Genomic DNA, 25,799 nt, shown 5'->3' with positions numbered 1-25,799 from the left:
CTGGGCCACGGCTCCACAAATTTAGTAGAATACCCCAGCGGGACGCTCCTTGGACGTTTTCATATGCTTTCAGAGTGACCAGCTATTTCATTTGCATTTAGCGGTAAGGTCCTTATAGGTGGAGTTTAGATTCTCCAATCACTGATGATAAAAAGTGAAGCCCTTCTATCTGTGGTGCTGATGGGTTCAGCCAGGTTCATTGTAAATGTTGTTAAAGTTTCCCTTCAGTGACAGCTCCCAAAACAGTCAGCTTTAGCACATGGGCAAATATAAACCCCAAAAGCTTTTGCCTAAAGCCAAGGCTGCAGTATGTTTCCCCAAAAGTTTGCTACTAATATATTAGGTCTGTATGAAGTAAAATATTAAATTAATCTTTAAGCAGAGGTAGATTGACCTCGATGGTAATGAAACTTAAGCTTCAGGGCTCCCCACCTGCCTGGGTCCCTTCCAAGGCCCTGAGTCTAATTTTGTCTTTTTTTTTTTTTTTTCAGAAAGAGGGATCCCCAAATTACAGAAGCTCCAGGCCCCCCAAAAAGCTGAATCCAACTTGCCCTTAAGATTGTACTATCATTATCCACACTACTGTACATAAAATAAACAACAAGGACCTACTGTATAGCACAGGGAACTATATTTGATATCTTGTAATAACTTATAATGGAAAAGAACCTGAAAAATAAATATATATATATATGTATAACTGAATCATTTTGCTGTACACCTGAAACTAACACAACATTGTAAACCAACTATACGTCAATAAAAACGAACAAATAAACAGAAAAAGGATTATACTGTTATTATTTTAGATTACATTATTATATCACAGTATTTTATAATCAGAGTAGAATTTTGATTTACTTACTCAAAAAATGTTGTCCATCCAGTTTCATCGCTTTTAGTGGCTAAAAGGCCGCTGTTGCCATGGTAAGTAAACAAAACTAATTCCAGTCCTTGAGCGGTCATGCTTTTCAAACATCCATTTGTTCCTATGGTCAACCATATCACTTGGTTATCAGGAGACACCACTCGAACTGGCATCCGATTTGGGTCCCGTCTAATCCTAAGGGTATTGCCGTTACTGTCGGTCACAGCAGTAATATCATTGTCATTGCTGTAGCTAAAATTGTACAGATAATCGCCAGTGACTAAACTCACAGTATACTGGTGAGTGCCATTGACGTCAAAGATATAGAGTTCTTGATCAGTTGGAGAGGCAACTTCATAGAAGTTCATAGAGTTAAGTAAAGGCTTGTTCTTTGACACAGCCCGGATCCGAATGTTTCCTAGGTCTGCAATGTACAGGGTACCATCCGGAGAGGCGGCAAGGGAGGACGGAGCGCTCAGTTTGGCATCTTTGGCATAGCCATCTCCGCTCTGGTAGCAGTCACAATTGGCATCGTTTTTGCAGTCACACTCTGACGGTATCCCAGCAACCAGGGAGATCTCCCCATCTGTGGTGACTTGCCTTATCCGGTTAATTTTCTTTTCGTCGGTTTCAGTGATGTACAGGACCCCACTGTAGGACACAGCAATGGCAGTAGCCGACTCCAGGGTCGTCTGAACTGCGTGCCTGCCCACAGAATATTCCACTCCTGGCACCTGGCAATGCATGGGCCGCCCAGCAGCAATGCGCACTTGACGATTTTCAGTGATCTGTAAAACTACGTTATTATCCAGGACATAAATGGAGTTATCCATAGGGTTAATGGCTAGGTCAGTGGGCCATTCCAGACGCACCTTCATAAAAAAGAAATGGTCTGGTTACTCAGTTACTGAGCTGCTGTTAATTTGCCAGAAGAGTAAATTAGAAATTCACTGGGGAAATCTGGGGAAATTACCACTGATTTGGTAAACTGTTTAAAAATTGTTTTTAAAATAGATACAGTGAAATAAACTTAAAAGGTTTTGAGTGGAGACAAATGTAGGAAATAAAATTTTATTTAAAAATGCAGCTCATTGAAAGATTTGCAAGTTCTAGCCAAATAGCAAATGAATCATAAGTAGTGAGTTAACACATATCAATGAGATGTGAACATACTTGTTCTTTTTAGCAGTAACAGTCACCCAGTGCGGGGCTTTCTAGGTTATGAATACATTACTGTTCCCTTGTGTTTTTAATCAGGCCAATAGTAAAGTTTCTGATTCTAAACATAAGTCCCTGAGGACTAACCCTAGTGGGTTCTCTCTACTACTTAAGGACCTCAGGCAATCAACAGATTAGAGATTTAAGCTGTTTTGTTCTTTTTGGAATACCTGCGTGCTGCTACCTTACTGGTATTTTACTACAAATGATTAGCACTTCTTAGTGATAACTGTTCTGTATCTCACTGAATTCTTCAAGTGCAGAGCTGGAGAAGAAGATAACTTTTCATTATTAGCTCCTGAGACACATTCTAGTGGAGCGGCTCTACCACAACGACTGATGCCCATGCCACGCGCGGTTTAACACAGTGTCACCATAGCGTACTGACACAGGAAATCAAGTCACTTAGAAGAAAAACAGACAATTGGGCGTAATGTTTTCACTACCTGGCTGATGTGCATGCTCGTGTCACAAGTTAAAGGTCTGGCTGAAGTCAGATCGTTAGAGCCTAGGAGAGTTGATATGATTCCATTCTGATCAACTTTTCTGATCATGGTTCCATCAACAAAGTAGATTAATCCATTTTTATCGATCGCCATTCCTGTATCCAAGAGAAGGAACAGTTATTAATCTTTCAAAAGTGATTAATTTTAATTAAATGCTCAGGCCCATCACGAAACTCAACATTTAACCCCAGTGATAACATGGGCAGTAGACAGCAAGCTAAGACTGCAGGTTGCAAACACATTAGGAAAAACCCAACATAGGCATTCATGTTACGTATAAGTGTAAAATGTAATAAAGAACCAAAATTTGTAAGAATCTGTCCTTCGTGTGTGAATCATATAGGTAGTGCCTGTGTTTTAAACATAAAGACTGTACAGTGTTGTCATCTATAAATTATAGAAACAGGTCCTATTCTGTTACACTGAACTTTATATTCTAACAAAAACACATCTTAGGGCTTCCCCGGTGGCGCAGTGGTTGAGAGTCCGCCTGCCGATGCAGGGGACATGGGCTCATGCCCCGGTCCGGGAAGATCCCACATGCCGCGGAGCGGCTGGGCCCGTGAGCCATGGCCGCTGAGCCTGTGCTCCACAACGGGAGAGGCCCATGTACGCAAAAAAAAAAAAAAAAAAAAAACACATCTTAGCCAAGGTTAGTGTTTTATTGACCTTGTTACAATGAAATTTGCTAGTATGAATAACTCAGCACAACAAATACTTTTCTTCCAGTCCTTGTTCACATAATAGTATCTAGCTATAATGGAAAAAAAAAAAAAACCCCAAAAAACACAAAGCCTCAAACCAAAAAACACTGTAATAAATGGCATAAAACATGAGCAAGGAGTCAGTCCTGACTGGTTTAAAAGCTAGAAACCTTCATCACATAGAATTTTAGCCCTTGTTACCTCCAGAAATTCCTCACAGCAAGCATTTTTTCCCATGGCATAGAAACTGAAGTTTAATAGCTCCAAACTGAGTGAGAGCTAATAGGGTTGCTTAGTGATGGCTTTTTTTTTTTTTTGTGGTACGCGGGTCTCTCACTGTTGCGGCCTCTCCCGTTGCGGAGCACAGGCTCCGGATGCGCAGGCTCCGCGGCACGTGGGATCTTCCCGGACCGGGACACGAACCCCGGTCCCCTGCACCGGCAGGCGGGCTCTCAACCACTGCGCCACCAGGGAAGCCCAGTGATGGCTTTTAAGGAGGCCTGGGACTCATTCATGACAAAGAAATTCCAGGACAATGGAAAAAAAAAAAAAGAATTCAGATACTTCCTTGAAGTTGAACAGGATGCGACCTGAATGATACTGGGTAGTTGCTTGATTCTTTCAAAAGTTGAAAAAAAAAGGTACGATAAAAAATGCCAAGAACCTAATATTTACTGTAAAATCAACTTAGGATTCTAGCAGTTTCACACTAAGTAGCTTTTAAAAGATGTGAAACAGCCTTTTCCAGAACACAGCTGAGGGTAAAATATTAGATGCAGCATGAAACACAATCAGGCACTAACTGGATTTTCCACATTTTTTTTTTTTTTTAATAAAAAGAAATCCTCAAATTGATAAATGCCAGTACCTTTGGGACTCATGAGTGTGGCTTCCACAGCCTTCCCTCCATCCCCACATCTGGCTTCATCAAAAGGAAGGCACTGTTCTCCTGTCCCTGCAACCACTTCAGCATTTTTAGTCAAGTCTTTTGCACCCGTGAGTGACTTCGGGCGATAAATCCTGCGAGTGTTAGTGTCAGAAACATACAAATCCCCTGAGACTGGATCAGTTGCAAGGTAGTATCTATGAGCTGGGCTGCTGCTGTAAAGAAAGATGATACATAAACATCACAAAGAAAGTTACTCCTAAAACACAGAAATTGAAAGCAAAATAAAACAGTTGATGAGAAACTAATTATAAACCGAGACCCTCCCCCCGGCCCCCCCCCCCCCGGAACAACGGGTGGAAGAATTGGTGGCAACCTCTAATGTGACTGCTTTCCTTCCTTGTCTGTTGCCAAGGATTTAACAATTTAGGAAACGGCCATCTTAAAAATAATCACCTTTACAAGGCAACATGCTTCCAGCCTGAAACAAAGAAGCAAGTTCTCGGAATCCTTTTGGTTCAGTTCAAAGCCATTAACATACAGCCTTTGAGTGACAGGCTTCAAGTTTATTCCCGGGGACGGGTGTCTCTACCAAACTCACCAGTGAAGTATTAACATACTAGTGATTTCACTTGCATCTCACGGTAGGGAAACCTCCTGTCTTCTCTTGCAATCAAACCAAAACCACCTGGCTCCAAAAAAATTACTTTTTTTGAAAGAAAAAAAAAAGTAGTGCTGTGTCTGTCTGGGTTGCTCTACTGGAATCCAGAAAGGTAATCTGACGCAGTGACAACGTCTGTTCTGAGCTATGGGGTTCAATACTAAAATGAGGCCATTCAAGAGAAGGAGGCAGTCTTAGTGGCCTAACGCACTGAGTCAGAATGCTGGGTTCCTCACTTCCATTTTTAAAATTTGCAAATTAAGCTGCTCTAAAACATGTCTGTGAATTTGGTGACATACAGACATTTGTTCACAATACAGAGTACCTCAATTTTATAAATCTAAATTAGTGCAAATGTAAAATATGTTATGTCCCGTTACCTGTAAAAACGGTTAAGACCAACGTTAGCAAGGAATGGACAAATTATGACATATAGTTGAAATTGCAAGGTAATCCCCTTACATATACTCAACACCACATTCTTGGAATTAATGTAATTTTGTACTGTGTGCAAATATTGCCTTCTGAAAAAAAAATTCTAAAAAGAGTTTAAATGATTTGGTGCCTTGACAAAGGCAAGAATCTCGGAGATTCCACAAGTCTTTCGATGACAAAATTGGTTTTACTGATTTTATTCTCATTCTCTTTCTCTCTCCACACACACACACTTACAGGCTTGTTTCCATTTATTTTATATGTAGATATTTAAAATATGTAGTATAAATCTAACTACATGAAAATATTTATCCTGAGTAATGGTTTAGTAGTTTTCTCATTACTAGTTAGGTTCTAATGAAGCAGTTCTCACTACTTAATGCTCTTCTTTTTAAGTGGTGAGCACGTGCACTTGACTCTGCTGTGATATTCTGCTGTGAAAGGCTCTGCTGTGAAAGGCTCTAGTGTTCACTGGTGTTTCTCACGTTGGTAGAGGGGACAGCTGGCCACACATGGGGTCTGTAGAGGCCTCTGGGGCTCTAGAAAGCTCTGTGGCGGTGATGTTGGTAGACAAACACCCAGACCCACAAAGGCTTGAACGCCTTCAGATTCTCCTTTCCAGCCTTTAATATCTTTTAGTGACAAGAAACAGGTTAGAGCAAGAGGTCTTGAGTGTGTAAATATGAGGGAAAAGGGTGAAAAGTGATATGAAGAACTCATAAAGAGATGCAAAAAGCCATCTGACATAAAAGTCCTTCAGAACTACTGGGTTAGAGCTGATGATCAACTCGCCATGCTCAGTGTTATTGTATCATGTTTATAAGTTCATGCCTGAGATTTAATTTTATTTAATTTTTATTTTTAAATTAAAAAAAGTTATTTATTTGTGTTTGGCTGCATCGGGTCTTAGTTGCAGGATCTTTCATAGCAGCCCGTGGGCTCTTTGTTGAGGTGCGGCGGGCTTAGCTGCCCCACGGCATGTGGGATTTTAGTTCCCTGAACAGGGATCGAACCCGTGCCCCCTGCACTGGGAGCACCGAGCTTTAACCACTGGACCGCCAGGGAAGTCCCGATGCCTGAAGTTTTAAATGCAACGAGACATATGGTGTTCCTTAGTGCGGTAGTTTATTACTCTGTAATGAAGTGAAAAGTTACATATCAGTATAACATTCAGAGCAATTTGATAGAGGCTTTTTCCCCCCTATAATCAGTCTGATATCGACAGAGCTGATCTTCCAGGTAGGTATATATAGCTGGTGACACAGCTGCAACTCAGTCAAGCTGGGTCTATTTTGGAAGACATGACATTGGAGAGATTCTTTAGTCTTTCCTATCTCCTGATTACATACTAATTATTGTACGGCTGGTTGTAAGTATACATACATACATTTTATTTTCTTGCCAGTTGTACAGCTATGAGCATGACCTTCGGACCAGATTGCCTAGGTCTGAACACTAGCTGCATCACTCACTGTGTGACCTCAGATTCCTTATCTGTAAAGGTGATAATAATGCAGATTTCATAGGATGCTGAGAGGGTTACATGAACTAGTACAAGTACAATCCTTAGAACAGTGCCTGCCACACAGTATGTACTCAGTAAGCATTAGCTGGGCTTCCCTGGTGGTGCAGTGGTTAAGAATCCGCCTGCTAGTGCAGGGGACACGGGTTCGAGCCCTGGTCCGGGAAGATTCCACATGCCGCGGAGCAACTAAGCCCGTGCGCCACAACTACTGAGCCTGCGCTCTAGAACCCGCGAGACACAACTACTGAGCCCACGTGCCACAACTACTGAAGCCCGTGTGCCTAGAGCCTGTGCTCCGCAACAAGAGAAGCCACCGCAATGAGAAGTCCGTGCACCGCAACAAAGAGTAGCCCCCCTGCTTGCCACAACTAGAGAAAGCCCGCGCACAGCAGCCAACACAGCCAAAAATAAATAAATAAATTTATAAATAATAAATTTTAAAAATTTAAAAATGCTTAAAAAAAATAAGCATTAGCTATTCTTTTTTTTTTTTTTTTTTTGCGCGGTATGCGGGCCGCTCTCACTGCTGTGGCCTCTCCCGTTGCGGAGCACAGGCTCAGCAGCCATGGCTCACGGGCCCAGCCGCTCCGCGGCATGAGGGATCTTCCCTGACCGGGGCACGAACCCGTGCCCCCTGCATCGGCAGGCGGACTCTCAACCACTGCGCCACCAGGGAAGCCCCCCTAGCTATTCTTAACATTGGCTTGTATCCTGTCTCCTCTTACATTGCTACGTCTTTTTGCCTTATAACTCTAGCCCGTGTAGAAGTGTAATAATTACTGTTAACTAAACTATAACTTGACTTCTGAAAATGTAAACAAGGAAAAAAAATTCTCTAAATTTGGATACGTTCAAATTTGTTTCCTTGGTCCTGCTGTTATACTATAACATCTAAACTACTAAAACGACGCAGATCCTTCTTAAAACATCCAGTTTGAATTGTTTCTGGAGCAATGATGATAAAGGTAAATGAAGAATGCATACTTTTTCATGATGTCCCTCATTCTGAGAAAAAACAACAGACTTCTGAGACGGCTGCTTGAGTAGCAGTGGCACTCTCTTCAGCTATAGGGCATGAGTTTTCTTGGTCCAAAAATAATGGACATTCGAGTCATAAGCTTTGCCTTTATTGGCATAACTTTTATTCCAGTGGGACAGCAGTAAGAGAAGGTCCAAAGTGGTGCTTTATATTTGCTATTTCCTGTCCTGAAGCACTCCTTCCTTGAGGACACAGAAATTTCTAAACCAAGCAGTATGTGCCAGTGGCTTGAAAGATGTCCACCAAGTGAAGGCTCTAATCTTGCAGAGAACTCTACTGTCCAGAAGAACAAATGTGGAGGAGCACGTGGCCCTGCAGAAGAGAATGTGCTCCTGGAAATACTCCCCACAGAATAGCAGGAAACGAGAGCTACATCCACTGCCGGCAGGGCAGCTTGCTATGGCAACCTAGAGCTGCTTCTTGGGTTCCAGCCTTCCCTAAATGAAAGAAGGGATCTGTACTGAAACTCTAAAAGAAAAGACGAATTTGGAAATTTTCAGTTGCCAGGCTGGTGGCAAGAAGCTCTGAGCCACGTGTGCGACGCGTCTGGGATTCAAGGACACCTGATCTAAGGACAGAGTTTTCTGATAGCGGTTCTTGTCCTTCTGCCTTCCTGAAAAGCCAAAGCCCTGGAGAGGCTGGGATGGTGGTACAAACGGGTGATGAGCTTTTAGATCAGTAATACATCTGTGAACACGGGAGGCTATGATGACTGCAAACGGTCAGCCGCTGGCAGCTGGGGTGCAGGAAATGGGGGGCAATCTCTATTCAGCAGAAGTACAATAGCCTTGTGTGACTGACTGGGAGTTTCATTTCAGAAAGGTTTATGATAACATTGAGATTGTGACTAATAGCAGCAAAATCAAAGAAACTGAGATCAAGTGAAGAGCCTTTACTATTACTGTGCCTTGATTCTTAACTCACCCTGAACTGCCTGGATCATCACAACTACCAAGCCGTTTTCTCTGCATCTTCCTCAGTTAGAAACAGACCCGGTGGTAAATGCAGACTAGATTTGCTCATTTATTTTGTCATAATTCAACCTTCTTACACTTGAGAAATATTTGCAAAGGACAAGCTATAGAATAGATATCATTAGCACTTTTAATCTTTTTAGCTGGAAACTGTACCACAGCACTTGGAACACAGAGTGTCTGAAGAAGCATAAATTACATTTATGTATAAAATTAAACTGTGATTTTCTGGCTAATGAAAGACTGTTTGTATTATTGCAAGCAGGGTTTCGGGATGCGATATTTTTGTGCCTGCTTAATTTTTAAATATTAAGTCAATGAGAAGTGCTGAATCAAAATTTTATAGTTTCGTATCTAAACTTTAACCGGTTCAATTTCACAGTACTGTGATTGACCCTTTCTTTGATCTTTTAATTGGCAATATAAAATTCACAAAGTTTAGTTTTAGACCTCCATGCTTAAATGCCCCTTGGCTGGTATTAGTTAATTAATTTAGTTTCCTTTATTTTGGAATTTTAAAGCATTGGAACAGGAGTGAGCTAAAATTTACTGCCTACAAAAAGGGTTTGTTAGCAAACTAACACTATAAACATCGTAAGAGGAAATGTTCAGCATATATAAAAGAAACTTATTTTCTAAGCATTTCAGAAGCTCCCATTTATGTAAAAAGTTAATATGTTCGGCAGTATTTATAACTATTCATTAAAGTATAGCTAGAGACTTTGATTTGATACAATATCCTGACAAGTACTTAATAAATTTGGTATGACAGAATATTTTGAATTTTAAAATATTAAGACTATTGTTCTTATATTTATTTTACTATTCAATATTTTTATTCATTCTTTCCCCCCATTAGTCCAATTAATGAGACTGTTGACAGGGCATGAAACACACATAGAGGAGCAGAAGTGCACATTTTCCTACTCTACTCAATCATTAACAACCCACTTCTCTGTCCATTTTCATGGATTTAGACATAGTTTTCTTTTTCTTCCTATCACCTACTCCTAAGCCTTTCATGATGTTTATGCTAGCCGGGAGAGTGGGGCTAAGGAGAAATCCAGGTGGATCCTATCATCTGGCAAAAGGAAGATGATACAGGTAGGTAACTAGGAAGAAGCACCTGAAAAGAATTTTAATTTTTAAGCTAAATGAAGAAGCTCCGATGAGCTGAAATATCGTCATTTTGTTTAGGTCAATTTTGATAAATTAGTTACTAAGTGAAGGGAATCCCTATTTTTGTCAATGATTTTGTCCTCTGTTTGATGACTTGAACTCAAAAGCCTTGGTTATCTTCTACATCTTCCTCTTTTTCATCAGCCATACACAGTGTGTCCATCCTCTGCCTTCCTTTATTTTATTGGCTGATTGCCTTCATGACTTGCCAGACTATTTCAGGTAGCATCTCGTGGTTTCACGTAACAGCCTTCCAACTGATCTTCAAGTCATCCTGAACACTGATACCAGATTCACCTAAAAGGCCACTTTGAGATGCCGCTATCTTGTTCAAGACCAGACCATGGTTCCCTACTGTCTCTGTTACCCTGTAGGACAGGAGAGGAACTCCTTAGAGCTACCAAGGCCCTGAGCTCTCTGACCCTAACCTGCCTTTCTACCTGTGTCTCTCATTATTACCAATATGGTAATTTTGGTATTATCAAAATTATAACTTTGAAGTGGATCGGGCTCCTCTTAGAACATGTCCCGCTCGTCTCTTTTGAGCACGTGAGTTGACTTACTCTATATTCTTTTGTTACCGAGTCCAAGCTCACTCTGCTCGCCGCATGACAGCCTAATAAATCGGAGATGCTGTGTTGAGGCAGGGGATACCACTTTATTCGGAAAGCCACAGACCGAGAAGGTGGCAGGCTACAGTCCCCAAATAACCATCTTATCGGGCTTTGGATGCCAGTTTCTTTTATAGCACAGTGACGGGGAGGAGATAAGGAAGTAAAGTAAAAAGGCCACAAGTTTTGGAAATATCCCCTGGAATGGCCAGCCGGGGGGAGGGGATGTGTTAATTTCTTCTTTCTTGCAGCCATCCGCAGGTGGGCAGGGTCCGGATGTTCCCCTGAACAAAGACACTTTGGTTTAACATTCAGGCAGAGCGGCAGGGTTCCCCGGGGCAGGCCATTGTGTATAGACAGTATCCTTTCAGTGAACAAAAGCAACGGGAAGCAAGGGTTAAAGTAAAAGAAACAGATCCAACAGGTAGTCAGCTTGGGCTCCTCCCTGTTTCACTTTATTCATGACTGCCCTCCTTCCTCCTGGTTGTTTTGTGTAAGCAGACTTCACCTTAGAGCTACGGCAAATACCCACCTTCCGGGAAACCTCCGACCCACGCTCCCATTTCCCAGGAATCCCTTCCTGTACAGTTACTCTCGCAGGACAGGCCACGGATGTGATGAAGCGTCAAAGAACGACACTGATGATGTGATTCAGTCCATTACATGCACATCTTGTTTCCCCTACTAGATTGGGAGTTCTGAGAGCATGGACTTTGTCTCACACTACAATTTGTCCAAGAGCCCAGCACATGGTAAGCGATCAGTTAACACTGACTTAATAAAGACGAAATCAAGTTAAAACCCAAACCAGTTTATTTTACATGCATGGCGCATAAAGGAAATGCAAGCACCCACACGTAGCCAGGATAACGTACAGGGGAGAATCATGAGAGACGGGTTACAATGAGTATCACTGCCGAACAGCACGCGTTAGTACGTAATGAGTTCATTTTATAAAGTACTGTTGATAAAAAAGGTAGCTCTAACCTCATAGATTTTTTTCCCAGAGAGACGATAGTTCTAGGTAATTTGTCAAATGATTGTGAAATAAATCTAGCTTTTTGCACACCCAGGGCATTAGCCCGTAGAAACCTGGCCATTTGGACAGATGAAAACTGGCTGTGTGGTATAGTGCAAAGAACACACGTTTTAGAGGCATTCAAATCTCTGCTCCCCATTTCTTAGTTATGTATCTTGGGGAAGATACACAACCTCCTTGAGCCTCTGTCAGTTCCTGTGTAACCCGGAAGGGCTGTTATGTGGGTCTGCAGCACCGTGTATCTGGCACCGTGCCTGGCATGGAACAGGCCCGCTTGTTAAAAGGTGGCTGCTTTGATGGGCTTTCTGTATTGCCTCCAGTGTTTTTGCATTTAGTTGGTGCACACACCAGGTTGTCTTCTTTTCTCCACAGTTACTAAGAAGGCAAGGCCAGAAAAAGTTTGATATTCTGCTGTGGTTTCTGAAAGCAGAGCTTTGCAGGCTCAGAAGTCTGGAGAAATTCCGTGTTAGTTTTTGCATGGGCTGGGCTATTAGCTGGTAGCATAAGATCAATGGGGGAGCTTAGGAAAAGGTCTTAGGACCAGGCCTGGTCGTACCGATATGCAACAGCTACACATCTTTCAGCAGAACTTTTTAATTTCCTAGTTGTCAATCTCTACACAACAGTTTAACTGAGTCATGTGGGTTTATTCATCTCAAGGACTTCACATAAACTATCACTAATTTTTCTATCTAATATCATTTTATTAGTTATTTTAATGGCCAAACTACATTTAGTGTATCCAATATGTCTTCCTTTTTTTGGCTAGCTTTACTTGCAAACATATTTTTTTCTCCCTTTTTTTTTTTTTTTTTTGCTGTCCTGAGGAAAGTTTTTCAGTCAAAAGTGTCCATATATTATACAAGCTTGCCCCGTACCTTCTCAGCTAAGCGTACAGAGCAAACAGAATCTGGAAAACTTTTGAACCTATATATTTGCTTCGACTATAATCATTCTTAGCCTCGAGGAAAGTCTTTTCTTCCATAATAATGTCAGTGGAGACACTATTTCTTAAAACTCAAATCTAGTAATTCTCTCAACTTAGGAAAACATAAATGGGTTTTAAACACACAGTTTTAACTGCAGCAGCAATGAATTTACCAGGAAGTCAAGAAAGCTTAACCTTTAGGGCCCCTTCACTTGTATGGGTTCCTTCCAAGACCAATGAGGGCCCTGGCAGCGTATTCAGGCGATCTTATGTTTTTAAAAATTTGCCGAAGTAAACTATTTTTAGATTCTTTTTCTTAAACAGAATCCCCCAAATTGAATAAGCTTTGGGCCCAATAAAGCAGAATCTGCCCTGGCTATTGGTCAAATCAACTCTCCGTAAACTCTCCCAGCCGTGCTTCACATGTTCTGTTCTATACAGCTCAGAGTCAGTAACTGAAGTTTACAGAGTTTTTTGTTGTTGTTACATAGAGATGTTCATTATACTAATTTTTTTGTGACAGAATTTACTTTGTTAGCCAATTTGAAAATATAAATTGCACAATAGGAGCTGCAAGATGTTGTATAATAGTAGTTCATTTGAGTAGTTTTCATTCCTTAGATGTTCTGTGATACTGAGTTTCCTCTCTCATGATGAAATGTTCTTAGAAAACGATGTCAGATAGTCACACTGAAAAGTAAAAAGGACATTCAAAAATATACAATAACTTTTAAGCAAGATGCTTACCTATGTCTAAAATCTTTATTTCTTGGTGGAAGCAGACAAAAAAAGGCGGAGAAAAAAGCATAGTTAGAAAAGGTTTCTACATCATGAGTTGAATACCGAGATTTTAATTATTTTATGGAAAATTGCTGACTTAAGCAGAAATAACACTGGAAATGAATTTTGTAGGTCAAGGTTCCTCAAATAACTTACAGAATAGGATGATTTTGATAATCACACTTAAATGAACAATGCAAAAACAGCAATTTGTTACTTTAACTACTGGCATTATGGTTGATGGGTTAACCCAACTTGAAGATCCAGTATTCTAGTTGAAAGTTATAGGCTTAGTTGGTTTGCTATTATGTCCCAATACTGTAGGAAAATATTTTACGCCTTAATTTCAACGCATGTGAAACAAAAGAGTGACAACCTGTATCATAAGGTTATTCCAAAGATGGCTTATTGCAGCACAGAGAATTCACTGGGACAGTGCGACGCTTACACGCTGGGTGGCTTCATAGTCTTCTATGCATTTATGGCACAACATATACGTGCTGGGCTTTTCTTACCTTTAACCAAGAATTTAACTGCTTCCTAAGGAGAATTGTAAACACTGGAAAGGTACGTTTAAATAAATGAATCAGTACGTTAGATTCAACATTTTTTAAATAAAGGCGTGTTTAGCTCTGATCAAAGTCCCGAGCTACGCAGAGACATACCTCAGTTCCAAGACGCTCGTCACGTTCCCGGAAGGGAGCATCCGCCGCACGTAGTTGAAGTCCCCCACGTACAGGCTGCCGTCGATCCCACAGGCTAACGCCACTGGGGCCAAGAGTTTATTCCCGTCAGCTGGACCATTGCAGCTCGGGCACGAGATGCTGCGCCTCCGGCCGTTGCCCATGATGCTGCTGACGACAGGAGGCTGCTGGGAGATAAACTGGTTTTCTCCGTTTCCCTTGTACAGTATACCTAGAAGAGAGAAAACACATTTTTCTTAAGATGAAAGGAGCAGAGATGAAAAGCAAACGTGTTCACTCTAGAAACCACAATTCACTGCCTTTTCGAGTTGGACTGGGAAAACTGTCATCTAAAGTGCTTTTGGAAAGAACTCCATTCAGTTACCTAGTGTAAGATATTATATGGCAAGATACAGAGGATACATCAAAAAATGCCGTCTGTTACGGATTTAAGGAATATCTGGTGGAAGAAACAAAGGACTAACAAGAAAACGTAAAAACCCAAATTCTCAACATCAGTGATTCTCAAACTTGGCTACACATTGGAACTGACAGGGGAGCTGTAAAAACTACTGATGCTGGGATCTCACCCTGAGGGATGCTGATTTAATTGATTTGGGGTGCAGCCTTGGCACTGAGATTTTTTAAAACTCTCCAGATGCTCTTAATGTGCAACCGAGTTTGAGAACCATCTCTACACAATGTTCTTTAGGGAACTGCAAGTTTGCCTAATTGTTACAGGATGTCGAAAACATTCTATATTAATCCAACTAATAAAAATGGGCACCGTAAATATGAATTTCTTCTTTATGAGTTTATCACTGATTTTTTTAATGCTTTGCTATTTGGGTGATGTAATAATCATAGCCAATCTACACAAAGAAATCAGGACTGATAAAACAGGTTTATTCAAATTCAGGGAAAATCATCTAAATAAGGCTGGATCATAAGAGCAGATGAAAGGCATTTTGACTTGAATATTCAAAGAATACATTAATGAGCCCTAAGATCTCTCTTTCTGTGATTACGTTATTTGACAATTACGGGACTATAATTTCCTAGAAGAGCCAGTTCTGTAATTTTCATCAGGACAGTCCCACAAAGTCGGCCTACTGCTCTACTGCATCTGACTTATTCCTTCATTTCTTAGAGCGATCGGTCTTTTCGTGATTCTCCTCTATTATGACGGAATAGAAAGATGAACATGAGAATATTTATTTCCATGTTCCAGGGTGCCTGCACAAACACTTGTCACTGTCTACATTTTTGTCTTCTCTTCTTCCTTAATATATTTCCATAGCTCATCCACCTTGTCATGATTACAAATCACTTTGTTTACTCAATTAGACACACGTCACTTTGAAAAGCCACTACTTGTCAAACTGCTCTTGGATAAAATCTGAAATCACAATCAGTTCTCTGTGAATTAGGTTAGCTTGCGTTTTAAAATAATATCTATTTTATAATTTATAACCATTTTTTTGGAGGACGGAATTTGGCGTGGCCCAGTTTTTACATCTGACCTGATATCTTAATAAAAATTAAGAGCTTCCCTGGTGGCGCAGTGGTTGAGAGTCTGCCTGCCAATGCAGGGGACACGGGTTCGAGCCCTGGTCTGGGAAGATCCCACATGCCGCAGAGCAACTAGGCCCATGAGCCACAACTACCGAGCCTGCGCGTCTGGAGCCTGTGCTCCGCAACAAGAGAGGCCGTGACAGTGAGAGGCCCGCGCACCGCGATGAAGAGTGGACCCCGCTCGCCGCAACTAGAGAAAGCCCTCGCACAGAAACGAAGACCCAACACAGCCAAAAAAAAAAAAAAATTAACTATACATTATTCTCTGGCAGACTGTACCTATTTTTACTATATATATCCACACGCAGAATATCTATGCGTTTCTTAATCCTCCCGAATATGACACTGAGTGTTGAGTATCAGGTACGGGCTTTCCTCAAGTTCTTTGCTTGTACTCTTCTTACTGGTTCATAATCTCTTGGGTGAAATCCTGTGGCGAACTGGTTATGAACTTTACCCCATGTTCTCATAATAACTAAAATGCATGTGGAGAGGTTTTTCCTCCCATTTTGTTGGTAAAGAACTGGAGGAATATAGCAATATGTCAAACCATGTGAAATATAATTGTAGAGAATTTAATTGAGAGCCGCTACTAGCATGGCAGCCACATGGTTTTGCATTTTGAAAGACGTGGTTAAACCTCGTGACTGATGTAGCAGGCTTCAGACACTGCTGATGACCAGAGAGGGCATAGAGAGCATCCTCTGGGGTTGGGACGCCCCACGTCTCCAAAGCATGTGCTGCATGTGGCACTAGTTTTCGGCTCTGCTCCCAACCTTCTGAGGTGCAAAGTGAACTAAAACCTGAAGTCCAGGACACAGCCGGAAAGGAAGGAGAGCTTAGCACCGGTATAAACTAGGAGAGGTGCAAACGGTCTTTCTGGTTTGTCTTTTTCTTACTGCTGATTCGCTCAGTCCGATTCTCTTCTGGAGGTGAGGCCCAGCATTTTCAAGCACTGGCCTGGAAACTGTTTTAGATTTAGCACGTTTGGAAAGTTTAAAATGTATCCTCTCCAACTCCGACACACTTTTTTTTTTTTTTTTTTTTACAAAAAGAATCAATATCAAAGCAACATTAGTCTGAAAAAGCGGCCATTAATCATAGTTAAATATTTAGTTGTATTGCATGCTCAATTCGGCATTCTGAACCTCAGAAACCTCCGCTAAGAGAAAAGCTAGATTATTTCGACAAGACTGAATTCTTCTCTGGCTATTCGTAAGAGAAGGGCAGAGAGTTACTAGCATGGTATATGGTTCAGGATAGGAGGTGACAGCAAGTTACCTTAGGATTCTGTCTTTCTAGCAAAGCACCTATACATTATCTGAGATGTAGCCGGCATGTGGGTAAAATGTTAGAAACAGAGCGAAGACAACAGAATTTGTTTAATGTAAATAACATTCTTTGTGAGATGAAGCGGGTCACATTTTGCAAATAATTTATCTCTTTTGGTTTGTGAGATCTGACATGTTTTTTCAGAGCATATTTACTTATAAGGTCTACAACACATAATACTCTTGATTCTTGCTTTTTTTTCTAGATTACTTGCAAAGTCAAATGACAGTATATGTAACCCAATTTGAGTGGGAGAAGTTTTTTCCCTCAAATACAGTCTAAGAAGAACTGAAAAATAATCTAGATACTGAGAACAGACTAATTACTTAAGGATTAAGATCTACTAGAAACATTTTGGTAAAGTCACTTGGCATTTTATTTTTTCTTTACTTAAAAAAAATCTCCCTCCCTTCATTTTTCGTAAACCTCCCTAAAGCACTTTGGATCAACTCACTGACTTCCTGGGAAAACTATGTTGGTGGCGAGCATATGAACATTGTGACGTGTATTATGTAGTTCCCACTTTAGGCTTTTATAGTCTTTGAAAATACACTTTTTTCCCCCTACTAATTCTGATCCTACAGCATGCATGGGATAAAATATTGCTGCAGTTTAATCAATTTGAAGGTGAGTAATATTATCTGTGAACAAGATCTTACCATTCTGAACGTCCAATACGTGATGTTTATTTAATGTCCAACCGCCCATGTTGGAAGCATCTAATTCGTAGCCTTGCAATATGGCGGTCCTTTTCTCCCACAAAGTCAGGTCCAGACACGACTCATATTCGTATCCAACCGACACTAGAATCAAAACAAGTCACAGTTCATCTTCCCAAACACAGGCAGAAATGGAATTTATTTCATTATTTTGATAAAACTGCTTTTTTCACTGATGTGCTCTGAGACTGTATTTCCACTTATTTGTGAGCAGAGTCTATTTTTATATGAGAAGATTTGATCACATAAAAGGTGTTTTTCTAAAAAGTGATCTCCAAATATTATTTCTGTACTGACTTAATAGAAAACTAGTATTTTTTCCCACTTATCACAAGGGGTTCACAGCACAAAATGAAGTTCAGATCAGGCAACTGGGCGAATCATTAGATCCGATAAATCAGCCCTGAATGCTGATCAGATGATAACAACTAAAAATAACGTTTGCTGTCTGAATAATTAGTGATGTTTAGTTTCCAAGAGTATTAAGTTATGGAAAATATTTATAAGTAAGGTTCAATATAGCAAAAAGATAGCCAGGTTATGACACCATATTCATATGTTATCAGGAACGAGCAATAAAACTAGCAGTAAATTAATACGAACAAATTACAAATGGAAAACTTCAGAGTTCACAATGAAACGTGGGTTTTAAAATTTAGAACAAAGTGAAGGGAGAAGTGGCAATTATCTGACAGATTTGAACTAATTCCAGTCCAAATTATATATTAATTTCAGAATAAAATGTCTACCATATTTTCAGGTAACAGCTAATAGAACAAAACACATGTTTTCCTTTAGTTTTTGATGTTCTGAGCCTGAGCCTGGAGCTACACTATGCATACCTCAACAGGTCAAACTTTGATGGCATTGTCCAGTCATGCAGTGAAACAACTAGCTTGATGTTTTAAGAATATCATTCCACTGAGTTGACTATTTCTTCCAGTCAGAAGAGCTGGAATAATTTGTGGACACAAATGTTGTCTGATGTCATGTTAAAATATCATTATGAAAAAAAAAATATCATTATGAGTTGAAACTACACTAGCTGTTAGATACTGAAAATATTTTTAAAAAAGGATAAGGAAAGGGCTTCCCTGGTGGCGCAGTGGTTGAGAGTCCGCCTGACGATGCAGGGGACACGGGTTCGTGCCCCGGTCCGGGAAGATCCCACATGCCGCGGAGCGGCTGGGCCCGTGAGCCATAGCCGCTGAGCCTGCGCGTCCGGAGCCTGTGCTCCGCAACGGGAGAGGCCACAGCAGTGAGAGGCCCGCATACCGGAAAAAAAAAAAAAAAAGGATAAGGAAAGCTAACGAAATAAAATTATAAGGGAAAAAAAGAAACGAAAAAAGGAAGGGACACAATAAGGAAAAAAACATGAAAAGAAGGACATGGCAGCCTGAAATCTCATTGAGAACATTCTTCTAAGATGTAATTTCAGCCAGAAAAACGGATGCTTTCTCCTTTTCATCATATGGAGTACATTCCTCTTCCCCATGGTAGGGCTAAACAAAGCAGCTTGTCACTTTCCTAGGCAGCCTTACTGTCTTCCTCTCTGCTTATCCATGGACTTTCACGTGTCGCAAAATGCATTTTATGTTAGTTCTGACTTCAAGACAATGTTTTCAGCTCAGAATATATATTTACATGGGACTTACCAACAGCTTCAGATAGACCATAGACCTTTTGATTATAAGCATCTGTTTTATCCCATATAAAAGTATAGGCCAAGTTCGGTGAGGCAGGAAACCACTTCTGAAAGAGTCTTCCTACTACAGCTACCATCAGATGAACCTTCATTAAATTAAACGGGATAACGGACTGGGTCATGGTGATCTTAAGTACTGACTTATATCCAGCAGCTCTGGAACTCAGGTAGGAAAGTTTCAAATCTGTTCCTGGAATTGTGGTTTCTTCATGGAGTACCTAGGGTTGGAGAAAGCAAACGGTGATCATGTACGGCTATTAGGTAAAATGCATTGAAAAGAACGGAGCCAAGCAACTAAAATAAGACCCTAAAGAGTCACTAATCATAAACACGCATTTGAGATGTTATCTTATTCAATAATTAAAAATAACTCCTCTGCCAGCCCAATTTTTCTTCTCCTAAAAGCTTCTTGTCATTTATTCTGAGTTAATCACAGCTCAGGTGCTACTCCTCATACAGGAAATACTGTGACTGCTCCAGCAGGCTGACATGCAATGACTCGTTAGTTTATGGTCACTGTGGATTCTCACTAACCCATCTTTCACGCCTATGGCCCTGAAGAATTAGAGCAGACATTTGTAAGACGGTTAGCTCAGCACAGCAATGTGGTCCAGGCCAAAGATCTGGACCACGCCAGCTGGCTCATTCAGGGATTAAACCTACTCCTAAAGGCAGGAATGATAGCAAAACAGACCAATTCATTTGGGTTAAATTGTAGCAAATTCCATATTCACGCTGGAAGGTAATAGCACATACTCATAATTAGTTAAACGCTGAGCTTCAACTCACCGCTGATTTTTGATATGATGGGACATGAACTAATAGTTCAAGTTGCGTAAATTTCCCCCAGAGAACAACTAATGTGTTGTTGAGTGCACGCAAAAGACACCCCATATATACTTTTTGAGTTGAGACGGGCGTAACAAGTTAGCATAATCGCCTGCATAAGAATCATCTCCTTTACAAATTTAAAAAATCAAAGTCTTAACCCCACCGTGTACGCATCGCCGTGCCTTGGTCAACGAATGCCAACAAATTTATCCTGACATATGCAAAATATATTATGCCAAAACATTATTTAAATGTTTTGAAAAATTTATGTTACATTGTGTATAAAATCTATCCAAACAATTCAGATTCTACTTACTAGTGATGCTATCAGTTTGTTTAATAATAATAGCTCGTCCTAGGCTTACGACATCTACCGTGAAGTGCAAGACTATCTATGTTTAAGAACCTACCCCAGGAACTCACCACTTTCTCTACTAAGAATTAAATAGCATTCTCAAAGCCTGCCTCATACTGCTCTATGAATATTCATTATTCAGACTTAAAGGACTACTTTTTCGCTTAGAAAAATCTTAGAATAGCGATTCAGTGTTCAGTAGTGTTTCTCCTCCTTCCAGTTCCTCTCACGTGAAACGGTTAGGAATGATGTATATCTGTCATACAAATTTTTTTTTAAATTTATTTATTTTTGGCTGTGTTGGGTCTTCGTTGCTGCACGCGGGCTTTCTCTAGTTGCGGCGAGCGGGGGCTGCTCTTCGTTGCAGTGCGCGGGCTTCTCATTGTGGTGGCTTCTCTTGTTGCGGAGCACGGGCTCTAGGCACACGGCTTCAGTAGTTGTGTCACGTGGGCTCAGTAGTTGTGGTTCATGGGCTCAGTAGTTGTGGTTCGTGGGCTCTAGAGCACAGGCTCAGTAGTTGTGGCTTGCGGGCTCTAGAGCGCAGGCTCAGTAGTTGCGGCGCACAGGCTTAGTTGCTCCGTGGCATGTGGGATCTTCCCGGACCAGGGCTCGAACCCGTGTCCCCTGCATTGGCAGGTGGACTCCCAACCACTGCGCCACCAGGGAAGCCCTGTCATACAAATTTTAATAACTTAAGTAGAACCCATGCTACTGAGGGTATAGCTGTCACTTTCAATATAAACAATCACACAGTTGGAAGCAGAACAAAAGAAGGGGCTAAACAAACTTCCATTCGGCCTGTGAGTCAGTGTTGGCAGAAGCGGGATGTGATGCAATCTGGCAGATGAAGAAGGCATTGCTATGCTGTAATAGACACACCAGTTTATTACAGTTGGCATTTTCCTTACCAGCCATGCTGACTGAATTCAGACACAGACTGTCTTAAGCAAAATAGTTTATGAAGATACAGAAACTTTCTAGAGCTCTATTAGACTTAGGGACATCCTTACGTTTAAGATCGACAGTACTTTTGTAGGACTGTAGGGTACAGGGTGAATCATCTGAACAGAACTCGCTGTTCTATATCACTGGGGTGAAATACCAGTGGGTTAGTTTGAAAAATAGATTTTGTGACTCTTCAATGGCCCTGAAAATATAAGTGATTGAAACCTCAGGCATATAACTTATTTCCAAAATAATTTCACATAAATTTGATACGTTTTCCATAGGTAAGGCAGTCTTTCATGAATATATATTTCCGTGGTCTTTTAGGAGTTACTTCTGTATTTCAAAATATCGTGTTATTCCTAATTTTAATAACTGATTACTGTCTTTGTCATCATTAGCCTATTTCCCTGGAACAAATATCTGCAATTTAGTTCATTAAAATGTGTTTCTCCTGGTAATTTAATTTGACCATATTTTTTGCATTAGTGGGAAAAGTAAATCCAGCCCGAGCGGAAAAACCAACCATTAAGCCGATTTTCGCCAGCTGCCTGATCTGTGAGCTCCATCCTTGACTTGGTTAAACACGCGGAAACCACGTCCTCCCAGCTCTACCTCCAAATCTGTCTAATCCATTCCCTCTTCTTCATTTCCACAACCAGTATGATTGGTGGGCCCTCTGCCTCGGGGTGCTGGGTCTGTATGGAAGTACAGTGAATACTATTCTGTTCACTGATCTGTCTCCTTCTATTATTTTATGCATTTTGTCACTTGAGTTAGCATTAGAGAAATGCTGAAAAATCTACATTGGCCCCCTGGTTCCATGTCATCTAAAGAATTCAAGGTATCCATTGTATGGTATTTCTGGGCCATTCATTATCTGGCCCCAGTCTTTCCCCATGAGTGTCCTCCACCTTTAAATTGCTCACCAGTTTTTATACAACAGCATTTGTTTTTACCACCATGCTATTGCTCACACATTTTCTTCTATCTGGAATATCCTTTCCCGCCTTTGAAGGCCAGCCTCTTCAGTGATGTTTTCCTCGGCTTCCTTAGGAACTGACCTCTCTTTTGAACTTCCATAGTTCTTCATTCAAATCTTTATCACATGTAGAATGGCTTACAATAATCATTAAGCAGTAAAATATTGAGAGTAATGACCATGTACAGTAGCACTTGGTACAGTGTCAGTTAGGAGGTCAGGTACAGGCACTAAAACCTTTTTCCAATGAATGAATACACGAGCAAAGACATTATTAGCTGTCGAGCTTAAGCTGTTTTCCCATTTGGCTACAATTAATACAAGATACAGATATAGCTTGAGGAAAAAGTATTTTTAATAGATCTTTAAGGAATAACTAGATATCTTACTATAGAAATACCTATCCTTGTACATACACACACCACATTCTATATGTCATTCTATAGAATTATTTAGGATAGCACCGGAATTCTGTAATCCTGTAAAAACATTCTTTGGAAACCCCATGATCTGAAAATGGTTTATATAAAAGCAATGCCTGCTAGAATATCCTACCTGTGTCTCGGGAATAATGGGACTGTCTTCAGGAGAAGATCTAAAAAAGGTGGATAAAGGTGACGACACAATGATAGGATTCGGCCTCACGAAGCCACTTAGATCACAGCTGGGAATGTCATTCTCCTCTTTCTTCATGACTAGGGTATCCATCACATAAAAGACATTCCATGGAATCCACACAGTATGATACTGAGTGAGGAACGGGGATCGTTCAAATACCAAAGTTAGAGAAGCCCCGCCATTCGCCACCAAGTCAAACCTAAGAAAAAACAAGACATGCTTAATGAATTATCTGGATCTCATGCAACTCCAGTCACTCACCTCCCCAGATCAATATGCTTTATAAAGAAAAACTTCTTCTCCCAACGTTTATATGAAATAGTTTCAAATCTAAAGGAATATTAAAAGAATTACACAATGACCATCCATACGCCCTTAACTTAGATTTACTAATTTATTAACATTTTTCCAAATTTGCTTTATCTATCTACCTATCTACTCCTTTTCCAGAACCATCTGAGCGTAAGTTGTAGATATTACAAAATCTCACTTTCAAATATTTTAACATGAATCTTCTAAGACGAAGAACATTCTCCTATAAAACCACAACACTATTATTATGCCTTAGGAAATGAAATCAACTTTTAAAGACCTATCTGAGTATATAACTTTAAATTTCTGCCACCATGTATACTGTCACAGATTTCTGGAGTCTAAAAGTTGTTGCATTTCCATATTAGAAGGGACAATAAAACATAATGGGTGACACAAGCATGCCTAGTTTTTATTATTATTTTTTTTTGCGGTACCCGGCCCTCTCACTGTTGTGGCCTCTCCCATTGTGGAGCACAGGCTCCAGATGCACAGGCTCAGCGGCCATGGCTCACGGGTCCAGCCGCTCTGCGGCATGTGGGATCTTCCCAGACCGGGGCACGAACCCGTGTCCTCTGCATCGGGAGGCGGACTCTCAACCACTGCGCCACCAGGGAAGCCCAAGCATGCCTAGTTTTTATACTTAAAATACTTCAAACAGAGACAGGGTGTTGGGATTAACTTACATTCCATCCTGGCGGGTAATAGTATATCCATATTCTGGGTAATGGAAAAATGAGACATTCACTCCAATAAGTGGCGTTCCATCAGCAGTTAGTACTTGGCCTCTGATGACGGATGCAAGGCTGTGGGAAAAGTAGAAGAACTAGAATGAACATTTGTCTTTTCAGGCCAACATTATCATGATGTAGAGATAATTCAATCTAAGGATAAAATAACACTATTGCATGCACTTGTATTCACAGAAACCAGACCTTAAATACTCCCAAGACAATGTTCCTTCTAATTCATTGTAATCCACATTCTCGAAATGTCTGGTGTTTACCAGGGGTTTTAATTCATTGCAATCTGGATTTTGGAGAGTTATCAAGACCAATAATTTAGAGATGAAGTTTTAAAATTATAAGCTGCAGTTTTTTCATGTCATATACCTGGTGCTTGCATGAAGGAAAGTATACTTTGCAATTAATTCCAAGGCAATTGGGAAATCTACAGGGACCAAAAAGTACAAGATTTAAGCAGGCAATAAGGAACATTTGTGAAACAACTTTTAATCAACTGCTGGGTCTAACTGCATTAATGCTATTAAACTGCTGCAGAACCAGGAGTTCTGGTGTAAATCATCTTCTTTTGCTCAGTGAGACACAAGACACCTGCTTTCCCTTACTGGTTTATTTTCGGGTCATCACTGCTCTGCAAAGCACCAGTCCAACAGCTTATGCAATCTTACTGCCATGCCGTTAGCAGTTCCATTACATTATTTCATAATTTATATTATTTAGTGAGCTCAGCTTAAAAAAAAGTGCACTTCTGTTTTGCCTTTTGGAGTCTTTTCATTGCTTCTCTTGAAACATTTCCAACTGTGCTAACAAAAATCAACTAGTTAAATGAAGATTTATTGACTCCTTAATGGGATGTCCTGTTATGTTTCAGGTACTGAAATTGACAAAGTATGGGAACTATGTCAAAAATGCTTGAGATGCGAAGTTTGGTGAAGGATGTGCCAAACGAGGAGAAACTGCCTTTTAAAGAAAGCACTTTCCTCAAATTCACAGTCATCAGCATTTCATATAAAGGGCTTCTCACTGATGATAATATCACTACAAGTCTATGTAAGGAAAAGCTGCATTAACCTCTTATTGAAAGGACTGTCTCCGGGTATGACATGGGTGCTATCAGATCCTATGAGAAAACTGATTCGGTCATAGAAGGGTTTGGCAGCTTGCTGAGATGGTGATTGTAAGCTTTGGCTAATGATATCCTGGGGATCAGGTAATCCGCGACAGTAGGGCTGATTTTGGCAGGAACTCTGTAAACAGCAGTCAGGATCCATGCAGTCAATGAGTCCATCTGTAGACAGAAACGGAAACCAGTAAGAGAACTCCTCTTTTTCTGCCATGATGTAGAGCACGTTTTGTTTGTTGATTGGCTTTTTCCACATCAAACGATTCGCTCCCCCTATCTGATAGTCATTTCTAGGAGGCATACTTTTTGAAACCAAATGAAATACAATACCTGCAGTTGCTTTCATAGACAGTAAATGTTTGGATTGAAGATGGCTGAAAAAAAATCATATAATGTTGATTCTGAGTAAAAAATAAAAAATGACTGTTTAGAACAATCCATCACATGCAGACCCCGTCTTATTGCTCTTCACAGATACTGAGTTTTTTACAAATCGGAGGTTTGTGGCAACCGTGTGGAGCAA

General features: G+C 40.5%; 1 protein-coding gene across 11 annotated transcripts in view; it reads right to left on the bottom strand.

Moving 5' to 3' along the window:
- TENM3 (teneurin transmembrane protein 3) overlaps window positions 1-25,799 on the bottom strand; it is a 316,633-nt gene that overhangs the window by 36,472 nt on the left and 254,362 nt on the right. For 4 of the 11 annotated variants that reach the window (XM_067721907.1, XM_067721897.1, XM_067721902.1 and 1 more), the window contains 10 exons: window positions 25,225-25,441; window positions 24,097-24,216; window positions 23,036-23,297; window positions 19,318-19,585; window positions 17,603-17,746; window positions 14,019-14,268; window positions 13,321-13,341; window positions 4,165-4,397; window positions 2,533-2,687; window positions 866-1,740 (listed from right to left, as the gene is read on the bottom strand). In XM_067721907.1, coding sequence (XP_067578008.1) covers window positions 866-1,740; window positions 2,533-2,687; window positions 4,165-4,397; window positions 13,321-13,341; window positions 14,019-14,268; window positions 17,603-17,746; window positions 19,318-19,585; window positions 23,036-23,297; window positions 24,097-24,216; window positions 25,225-25,441 — 2,545 coding nt within the window. The remainder of the gene's footprint in view (window positions 1-865; window positions 1,741-2,532; window positions 2,688-4,164; window positions 4,398-13,320; window positions 13,342-14,018; window positions 14,269-17,602; window positions 17,747-19,317; window positions 19,586-23,035; window positions 23,298-24,096; window positions 24,217-25,224; window positions 25,442-25,799) is intronic. The other 7 variants (XM_067721898.1, XM_067721901.1, XM_067721904.1 and 4 more) reach the window with 3 other exon arrangements.

This window comes from Pseudorca crassidens, chromosome 21, assembly GCF_039906515.1.
Source record: "Pseudorca crassidens isolate mPseCra1 chromosome 21, mPseCra1.hap1, whole genome shotgun sequence".
In the NCBI taxonomy this organism is placed as follows: domain Eukaryota; kingdom Metazoa; phylum Chordata; class Mammalia; order Artiodactyla; family Delphinidae; genus Pseudorca; species Pseudorca crassidens.
This window is presented reverse-complemented; position numbering and strand designations above follow the sequence as displayed.